Genomic DNA, 10,330 nt, shown 5'->3' with positions numbered 1-10,330 from the left:
CTATTTCCTAAACAAATTCAAATTATTTCGGCTAGATATTTCGTCCATTAATACCTAGCAATAATTAAGTTTGTTTCCTTTTTCACTTGTATTGCCGTTTAAAAAAAAAAAGGAACGATTAAAGCTGAAAAGTTGGACGGTTAACATTCCCCTTCTAAACGCCGTTGTTTCATCATGGGCGGGAATTTTGGCCAAAGATGCATTAACTACTTCCTTCTGACTTTTTTTATTATAGGAGATAGAAGATTTGTTTTGGTCTTGTTAAAACACAGATTAGAAATGGGCAATTGGCATATAAAACTATTACTGTAGGCATCTCGTTTTTCACATGCACTATGTGCTTATTATTGCAAATTTGCAATTACTGTATATCTAAAGCACACACAGAAGTATACTCTTTTCTCTTCTCTCTAGAGTTACTTCCTAATTTAACTTAACACAACCTTAAAATACGAGTGACCAAGTATAACCTAATGACCACATCAATAAATCTGAAAAGATGAAAATCACAGTACAAAAAAAAAAAAAAAAAAAAAAAGAAGAAGAAGAAGAAGAAAACAGGTAGTTAGGGTCTGAAAGGAGCATATGGATCATGTAAGATAAGAATACAATTCAGACAAGGTGTTTTATCATGGCTAATACTAAAAATCAAGTCACTAGCTGATTTGATTCAGAAGCAAGATATTTTTAAAAACTTTTAACTCCATAATGCAACATCTTAACTAGAGCAGTATGTGGGGAGTACCAGAACAGGTTTGCAATGAAGCAGCATTTCATAAAACTCAGGGAACTTACTACCATTGCAGGAAATGTTTGAGAAACATTGTTGACTTTGGACTCAAATTGTTCACGAAATATAAGTTACACCGTTATACAAGCCAGTGACAAAGAGCCTTCTTTTACCAAACACTGCTCATGCTTTCAAGTAGTATCATTTTGGTAAGCATCATACCTTCGATCTGAGCATCATCCGTATTTTTCTTGGGTTCATTTTTGAACACTCAAACGAAGCAGAAACATCTGCCCAATTTGAACTTTGAAGCTCAGAAGCATTCATGGTTTTAGGGACTTTTAGCCAATCATCTTAGTGCAGTACTCATTCCGCTTGTACACAGGAAATTTTTCTGCAGAAAGAAGCACATCTTCATGGCATACGTCAATTATCCTCACTCCCCTTCCTCCACTCTTCATCATCAAATAAGTCTTCAGGAGGGTCATAAATGATCATATCTGGAAAAAGTTCAAGAAAGTCATCCTTAACCTTTTCTCTCAAATCTGGATAAGGAAGAAGCCCCTTTAGTATGACTCGGTAAGGCAAAGATAAAGGGGGATCAGTAGAGCTTCTCATTTCATCATATATATGCATTGCCTCATCACACAATCCACTATCCAAGAATGCCCTCACAAGGTCACCAAATGTATGTTGATCAAAAAGGACACCTTCACTCTTCAAATCTTCCCACACCTTCTTTGCTTCATCTACCCTTTTGTTCTTTGCAAGCATCAGAAGCATATCCCTATAGAAAAACATATCTGGTCGATACCATATCTCTTTGCGCACCACCTCATACACCTGCACATGGAAACACAATGGTCAAAATGTCAAATACTTTTGCATTTAGGCTCTTTCAATATCACAACAATGATCTCACTGACGTAATAGCAAGCAGTTTCTATTTTACTCTAAAAATTAACCATAACAATAAGAGAAACAGTTCAATTACTAGAGTGCCACAAGCCCACAAACAAGAAAATTTCTAGAATAATTGCTTTCCAATAGTACACCATCATGAAAAAGGTCTATTTCACTATAAGCATCAATGGTTAGGCATTTATATGGGTCATCACTTTGAGCATTACCAAAATACCAAACAAAATGTTCTTATTTTCTGCAACATAAACTCATACTTTTCTCAAGCTTATTTAAAACTTAAGGGCAAGCATAGAGTGAACTAATATAAATTTAAAACATCAAATTCTAGAAGAACAAGCACACTCTGATCAATTCATAATAATGTATCAAGCAATTCGGTTGAACAACTACAAAAAAAATGTTATGATTGCAATATTTACTTTTCAACTAATATACCAGAAAAAAAGGAGTTTCTTTTTTTTTTTTTCTCTCTTTTTAAATTGGTACCTTCATGGAAAGAAAGATAAGGTCTTGTCTTTGGAATTCGGCGAGGACAGCGAGGAGGTCAGATTTGAGAAGGCGAGAGACATTTGACTTCATAAACCGTTCAAGCCGAATCGGGTCTGACTGTAACCTCTTGAGCTCCTTGGCCACCATTAGACCTTCTTTCCCCATTTCCTTCTTGCGTCTCCAAATCGACACACTAGGACTTGATGCCGCTGCATTGGAGCCGATAATGATGTGTCTGAATGTGCTCTTGTAGTTCGATGAGGAGGATGATGATGATGAGTGAGGGCGTAAGGGTAGTGTCAAAGAGGCTCTTCGCAGTAGGTTCTGGCAACAACGCCACATTTCCTATACAGTTACCACTGGGTTAATTTCAGTTAACGATTGCCCGAAATGTTTACTGTAAATTTGTCTTTCTAGTATAACATAGTAACAGACAAGAATGTATTTTGTCCACCCTTCTTTTGTTCTCAAATCATGTTTATGTAATCCCCACACACACGCATATATATATATATATATATATATATATATATATATATAAGTATAAAACCATTTCAATTTTCACTTCCCTAAAACAAATTATGTTATGCTAAATACTGTAATACTGCATGCCCTGATCTATGATTGGCTTTTGAGAAGTGCCATTTAGCATGAAGTATTGAAGTTAAAACATAAACATAAAAGGAATTCCATACTTCACAAATTCACAATATACAAGTTCACAAATTCACAATATACAAGTTTACAAATTCGTAAATTCACAATTCACAATTCATATATTATAAATAAATCTCACAAATTAATTTGAAAATTTTATAAATAAATCTCACAAATTAATTTGAAAATTTTATAACTAAATCTCACAAGTTGTGGCTTGCCGTCACGCGGAGGCGGCGGTCCGGTGGAGCTGCTGGCTCGCTGCAAGGGTCAGCGGATTGCGGAGTTGCAGCTTGTAGGCTATGGCGCACTCTACTCTCTGATGAGTGAAGACAAACTTGCGATTGGAGAAGGATGAAGCTGTGAAGCAAAAGAAGACAGAGAGGGGAGAGAATTTTTTCAGCGTGCAACGGAGAAGAGCAAAAGGTAGAAATTTTAAAAATTAATTAATTAATTACATATTATACTGTTTTCCAAAAAAAAAATTTACATATATATAGATATACATTCCGAAACCACGTTGTTTTGAGCGATCTCTCATGCATCCACCTGTTTGAGACCCTTCACAAATGCACACATAATAACTTATGTAAATTCATGCTGGGCAAATTGCACACAATCTCATTCGTGTAGTAACTTGTGTGCATTTATGAATGGTTTTATGGAATTACGAGACTCTATATATATTGGATTAAATGAAAACAAGTCTTTAAGAGACAAATAAGAACCAATTCTAATTTTATATCTGAAAAAATTGGACAGATCATATCAATTTTTTTAAAATGTCATTTTACATATTTAGTATTAATAGATTACACTTGCAAAATTGCGAAAGTGCATTGCACTTAGGGTTTTGATTTTCCAATATTACATTTAGAAAAATCGGACGGATCATATCAATTTTTTTTTTGAAAAAACAATGTCATTTTACGTATTTAGTATATGACCACAGTCCACAAGGTCTTTGGTTTTTATTTGGTTTATTAGTTCACTTTTTTACTTCTTAAGGTTTAGCATTTACGATTTAGATATAAAATTTGTCAAGTTTGCATATTTAAATGTTAAAGATTGCATATTTAAGTGTTCAATTTTGCATAGTAAAGTTGATGATAATTACGAAAATGTCACTGTATTTCTTTTAAATTTGATTAGATCCGTCAAATTTTTATAGATGCATCATGCATGACTGAGATTGATTCTTATTTCTCGAGAGAAATAAGAATCAATCTCAGTCTTACATCTAGAAAAATTGGATGGATCAAATCAAATTTTATATATAAAAAATACGGTGGCATTTTGATAATGATTACCAAGTTTACTATGCAACTAAACACTAAAATATGCAATTCTCATACTTTTTCAATTTTGCACATTTTTTTATTAATATTTTGCATATTTAAAAACATGTGTGCATATTAGGCATTATATTGTGTGAATATTAAGCATGTGTTGTGTGCAACATAGAGACATGCTTGATATGCACATATCATAATGTCTAATATGCAAACGTGTGTTTTTAATTCACAATTTAATCTCATTCATATATCTATTTTTTTTAATGGATGAGAGTTCTAATAAAAATGAACTCATGGGAAATTAGTTCTCATATGATCTCTAATATATTGTTTTCTCTCTGTCTGTATATAGTAAATTTATTTGTTGGATTTATGATCAATTTGATTTTTTTTTCCCTTTAAACTATTGTTATAGAATATATTTCACTTGATTCATAGCACTCATTATAGAAGACACACTCCATACTCTAATTAGAACATCCACTTTTGGTCCACCATTTTTTGTCCTTTATCAACAAATCAGTTTAAATATCGTTAAATACTTAAATACAAGGACATTTTTTTTATATCAGAAAGGGAGGGGGGACCCCTGGGGAGTTAACTTCTGTGTTCCTCCTCCACTCTACGAGCACTCGTGACATACGCCAGGTCCTCGAAGTACGCATCCTCGCTCACAACTGGGTAGTTCGTAAAAACCCTCTTCGTGTCCTCTTGAAGTGCTCCCAATGACGCCAGGCAGTCAGCCACCTTGTTCTGTTCCCGGAAGATTGGTTGTAGGGAAATCCTCCACTCCTTATTGATCCACCACCTTGCTTTGTCTAAATATTGCCGAATAGGACCACATCCCAACATATCCTCTTGGAGCCAAGCTAGCACGTCTTTAGCATCAGTTTGGTTTAGCATCAGTTTGGACTTCCAAGTTGCGAATTCCTCTCCGCCAAGCCCATTCCAGTCCCTCCGCGATCGCACACGCCTCCATTAGTGTCGGTTCCCGGGGAGGTAATTTTGGTATTCAATTATGAATGTTTTCAAAAAAATAAATATAAAAAATTATTGATTCAACATACTTTGTATAAAAAAGATTGAAATGTCTTTGTATTTAACGATATTTCAACGATTTTGTTGCTGAAGGACTAAAATTGATTATGCCGCAATAATACTATGACCAAATGAAGATGTTCCAATAAAAAAGGACTAAAAGTGGATTGTCACCTATAAATCTAGTATAAAAATTGGAATTAACTCTTTTTTTTTAATTTGGGAATAAAATTTGCCTTGTTGCAACGAACATTTTCAACAAAATCAAATGTGGAAATGGTATTCTTTACAGAGAACATGATGAATTGATACACTAAACACAGTTCCTACAGCATAACAAAGAGAGTTGCTCAAGAACAGCCATCCACAATCCATGAAATTGTGGATTATACTGATCCAAATGCATAAAAGAGGGCAACCAAAGCTCCACCTGCAACTAGCCATGGCTGTACTGTTCGAGACAAAGCATTAGCTGCGCTGCACACATCGTTAGCACCGCTGAAGCATCCAGGTTTTGTGTCCTTCGCCGTGCCTCCCTCCAAGGCAAAGCTGCTATTCGATTTGCCATTGCTGAACAGCACGCACCAGAAATACGGGCCACCGCCATCACTGCCACTCACACCGGCGCCAACCTCGGTGTGATTCTTGCTGTAGAGTATATCGAAGCTTTTTTGGCCTCTTATCAAGATGTCCGAGAATGCTTGAGAAGGGCTCACGTATTTGGACTGGCAGGCAAGAAAGCGGCCGGTTATTTGAGCAAGGGTGTTTACCTGAACACCACAGTTGGGGGCAAAAGTTTCAGCGAATGAAGAATCAGGAGGCTTCTTAGCATCTGACCCTCCAACGGCATCACAGTCACCTTCATAGGCTTTTATGTATTGCAGAGCTAAGCACGCCAGTCCCGGATTGCTGTACAAGGAAGGTAATTTCTTAGCAGTCCTATTGTTGTTGAGTGCCGCTACGAGCTCATCAGCAGGATTGTCTGTGACTTTACCTGTATTTTTCCATCAAGGAAGCAAAGATTCAGTCAGTGGATGAGGGTGACGCCAAACTACATTAAGTCAAAATAAAGCACAACTCTCTGCTCAAGAAATATGCCTTTAGAACTCAATCTAATGTGTGCACAATTTATTTTGAACTTTGAAGCTGGTAAAGCATATAGGTTTTCACATATTAGAAAAGCTAGTTAACAGGATTTGATCATCAAGTATACCCAACTAGGACACTTTCTTTTCCTTTTCATCCTTGTTTCTATTCTAGTTTGGTTTTTCTTATTCCTAGATGGCAATCCAATGGTGGTTTAGAACAAGCATCAACCTAGGTTGTTCATAGCTGACTAGCTCAAACCAAGAAGGCCTTACCAAGTAAATAGTCTGATTACTTGGTTGGGATTGTCCCGTGTTACACTTTTTCTCATAAGTAACTCTTAAATCCCTAAATATTACATTTTGATTTAAGTGTCACATTTTTCAACAAAAGTATCACGTTTTCCCTTATAAGTAACAATCAATTTATCTCTAATTAGTACTCCGTATTACATTTTCCATCATAAGTATTATGGAGTACATTTCTATCTAAACCCGACCTGTCTCACAGATCCCTCACAAGAGACTCACCCAAAAGAAGAATATTAACCAGGAAAACAGATGTGCTTTCTTCACATTAATTCTCAGATCAAGAAGCACTGCCCACTTATGACTTATCCAAATAAGGGGCAACATAGAACTGATGGAAGCGTATAAGGAATAGGAAACTAAAAGAACAATCGAATCCAGCCTTGCCTTCAACACTCAACAGCTATGCTGACATTAGCAAAAACCGTGATTCAAACCAAGTATGGAAAAAATTTCGAAGTAAAAGATAAGGTGGACACCACATTCAAATAGGGTTAGTAAACTATCTAAATTTGATTGACCCTTCAATCAAGATTTGAACAACATGCCTAAGTCAAGTCCATATAAAGCAATCATGCTTGACCTGGAAAATTAATAACCCTATGAATCTTTGTAAATGCAGGCTTAATTGAGAAAACATACACTGTTGAACACCAATGTAAACACAAGGATCTTTGATTTCATCTTAGGATCTGGCCACCTGAAGATATATCTCTCAATCCATGGTGAGATCTAACACTAAAATAATACAAATCCCATCACCAATTTGCATCAATGAAACTCTCCATTCTTTTCTTTCATTGCAAATGCACCCAAAAAGAGTATACTAACAACGCAAAATCCAGTGTGTTTTGACAAGGTCAAGAACCAGTCTTCATAGTCCAACATTTAAACCAGATCAACTATAGAGTACGCTATACTATCACAACATTGCAATGAGAAAAAGCATCCAAACACAAAACACAATCATACCAGAAAAATAACAGCATTTTCAAAGGAAAATGAGGAAAAGGATCTTACTTTGAGCATTAGCAGAGGCGGAGGTGAAGACAATACAGAGAAGAAGAAACCATTGAAGAAACGCCATTGTCGGGAGGTTAGAGAGAGAGGAGAAAAGTGAGGAAGCTGTGGAGCATCGCAGAGCAGAGAAGACAGCAGAGCAGAGAGTATATAAAGTAGTCGGTTCATAAGTCTATTCAGATCTAACGCATTACTAAAATGGGCACCCTTCCATTAATAACTACAAAAATGCCATCATTAGTCAATTTAAGATGAGTATATTCGCTTGGGGCTTAGCGCAGTTAGTTCGTTGCCTGACTTTAAGATCATGATAGGAGTCAAATGCTAGAAGATCTTCATTGGATTTATTGTACTTTAGAGTTTGGGTTATGTGGTCTTAGGATTAATTCAACAAAACTGGGGATATCTAAATTTTTTTAAAAAGATAAGTGTTTTCATTAAGGGTAATGTTTGGAAACTAAAAAAATGACTTATGGAAAATGTTTGTTGAAAAATAACTTATTTTCCAAAAAAATATTTTTCTTTCTAGTGTTTGTTTGCATTTCAAAAAATTGTCTTAGTGTGTTTGGTTCAATTTTCTAGAAAATGAGGATAATTGTATAATTAAAAATTGAGTTCATAAAAAAAACAATGTTATTTATAGTTTTCTTTTAAAAGAAAAATGGTAACTGGTTTCATAAAATTTATTAAAAAAAAAAAACCTTTGATTTCTATTGGGAACCAGTCTACCATTGATATGGGTTCGTCCGAAGATGGAGCAGGCTGTAGTGGAAAATGACTTCCAAAAAAAAAGGAAGTCATCTTCCAAAAAAAAAATTAGCTTTTGTTTTCATTTGCCAGGAAATTAATTTCCATTGAATACACCCTAAAAGCAACTCTTTATGCTATGCACGGAAATGATAACCAATATTAAAATGAATTATATAATACGGAATAACAGTTAACTATATGTATTTATATAAATTCTCCTTCCCAATGATCTTGTGGTTAAGTGACATGTAGTGATTTTTTTAAATGGAACGTCATGAAATCGAGTCTCAGTGTATGAGTTGAGAATTAATGAATGTCGTAGATATTGAATCCATAACTACATTCATAGGTATTTTCTTAAAGTGCCATGTAAAAATTTGAGATGTGTACCTATTTTAAAATGAAATTAATAGCAATGTTTAATCTTGGACACAACATTTCGCGCATTGTACATGCCTAATACTAGTTCAGTAAATAAAACACAACACTATTAAATGGATTAAAAATTTTATTAAAATTTTCATTAAATGTTTTTTTTTTAAAAACAAATTTTCATTAAATGTTAATATGATGATGTATCATCATTAGTAAATTGTAGATCGTTCATTCTAAATTAATTAATAAGAACACCCAATAGAGGTGCTTACAATTTTTTTGGACTACACCCAAAAAAATTAATAAGAACACGGCACATTAGTATTTAGTACATTTTTTATCCATCAAGCAATATTCTAAATATATAACACATTTATTTCTTTATATATACCATCTCAATTCCAATGTTTAAACCAAATACACCTTAGCGTGCTATATGTGTGTGTGTGTATCATTTTTTTTTATCCATGCAAGCAATATTCTAAATATATAACATGTTTATTTCTTTATATATACCCTCCTAATTCCAATGTTTAAACCAAATGACAGGTTCTGGTGCGAAGATGGCTTCCCGTGCGATTGTACAGTTGACGCACCTTAAGTATACAAATCACGCACCTTAAGCACACAAGCAAATTAAAATACCTTAAGAACACAAATCATATGCACCTAAAGCTTTAGGCCGACGCACCTTAAGTACACAAACCACGCACCTTAAGCACACAAATAAACCACTTTAAAAATACAAACCACACACCTAAGGTTTTAAAATGGCGCACTTTAAGTTTCACACAACTGACGCACTTTAAGCATATATACAAATCACGCACCTTAAGAAGGAAAATAACACACCTTAAGAAGGGAAATCACGCACCTTAAGCTTTAGATTGGCGCATCTTAAGTTTCAACACTGACGCACCTTAAGCACACAAACCACGCACCTTAGCAACCGCACAACTGCACCTGAGAAGGTCAATGGCACAGGAAGTATATGTGTGTGTGTGTGTGTGTGTGTGTGTGATGGAATATTAGAGGGTCTGCTTGACCCACCTAATATTATATGTGGGTGGTTGGGATGTGAGGGCGGTTGAATAAGGTAAGGGGTATGGAGGTTGGATAAGGTAAGGGGTATGACGGTTAGATAAGGTAGGAGGTATGACGGTTGGATAAGGTTGGGGGTATGGCGGTTGGATAAGGTAGGGAGTATGGCGGTTGGAGCGTGTTGGCGGTTGTTGGCTGGACTGGGTTGGCGGTTGGAGTCTGGACCGGGGGTAAGGCAGTTAGCGTTTGGACCGGGGGTAAGGTAGTTAGCGTCTAGACCAGGGGTAAGGCGGTTAGCGACTGGACCAGCTAGGGTTGACGTGGGGTGGGTGTCGAGAGGAGTCCTCCCAGGGGTGGCGGCTGGCATGGTGGGATGCAGTTGTGTGTGGTTGTTCGTGCATGTCGGAGACGTATGAAGGGGGCAGAACGCCCGTGGGGGGTTGCGTAGGGGTACGTGGCGTTATATGCGTGCATGGGGGGCAAAAGTATGGCGGTGGCATGGGGTAGAGGGACGCGTGGTTGGTTATGGTTGGAGGGTGTAGGGCGCCGTTCATGTGGAGGGTGGTGATGGGGTCCGAAATAGTATAAATAAGGAGGGGGGGGGGGGGGGGTGGGGG

The 10,330-nt window shown here is 36.3% G+C and overlaps 2 protein-coding genes across 3 annotated transcripts; both read right to left on the bottom strand.

Moving 5' to 3' along the window:
• Positions 1-664: 664 nt before the first annotated feature.
• LOC116021818 (pentatricopeptide repeat-containing protein At1g62350-like) lies at positions 665-3,219 on the bottom strand. Of its 2 annotated transcripts, none has more exons than XM_031262302.1 (3): positions 3,008-3,219; positions 2,141-2,502; positions 665-1,573 (listed from the first exon to the last, which is right to left on the bottom strand). In XM_031262302.1, the coding sequence occupies exons 2-3, from the start codon at positions 2,483-2,485 to the stop codon at positions 1,157-1,159; spliced, it is 762 nt and encodes a 253-aa protein (XP_031118162.1). In that variant the 5' UTR covers positions 2,486-2,502; positions 3,008-3,219; the 3' UTR covers positions 665-1,156. The 2 variants fall into 2 exon arrangements, with proteins under 2 accessions (XP_031118162.1, XP_031118161.1); XM_031262301.1 differs by having other exon boundaries at positions 2,141-2,488.
• A 2,108-nt stretch (positions 3,220-5,327) lies between these two features.
• Positions 5,328-7,676, bottom strand: LOC116022127. Its single transcript, XM_031262702.1, has 2 exons — positions 7,548-7,676; positions 5,328-6,127 (listed from the first exon to the last, which is right to left on the bottom strand). The coding sequence occupies exons 1-2, from the start codon at positions 7,612-7,614 to the stop codon at positions 5,520-5,522; spliced, it is 675 nt and encodes a 224-aa protein (XP_031118562.1). The 5' UTR covers positions 7,615-7,676; the 3' UTR covers positions 5,328-5,519.
• Positions 7,677-10,330: the final 2,654 nt, after the last annotated feature.

The sequence above is a fragment of the Ipomoea triloba genome, chromosome 6 (genome assembly GCF_003576645.1).
Source record: "Ipomoea triloba cultivar NCNSP0323 chromosome 6, ASM357664v1".
NCBI classification, from domain to species: domain Eukaryota; kingdom Viridiplantae; phylum Streptophyta; class Magnoliopsida; order Solanales; family Convolvulaceae; genus Ipomoea; species Ipomoea triloba.
The sequence above is the reverse complement of the archived record's forward strand: the minus strand, read 5'-3'. Positions and strand labels throughout refer to the sequence as shown.

Bases quoted from the DNA above. Each gene is read 5' to 3' on its own strand.
- LOC116021818 (XM_031262302.1), bottom strand. From the start codon at position 2,485: ATGTGGCGTTGTTGCCAGAACCTACTGCGAAGAGCCTCTTTGACACTA. The intron at 1,574-2,140 runs GTACCAATTTAA...TTCCATGTGCAG, and splicing joins TTATCTTTCTTTCCATGAAG to GTGTATGAGGTGGTGCGCAA.
- LOC116022127 (XM_031262702.1), bottom strand. From the start codon at position 7,614: ATGGCGTTTCTTCAATGGTTTCTTCTTCTCTGTATTGTCTTCACCTCC. The intron at 6,128-7,547 runs GTAAGATCCTTT...GGAAAAATACAG, and splicing joins CGCCTCTGCTAATGCTCAAA to GTAAAGTCACAGACAATCCT.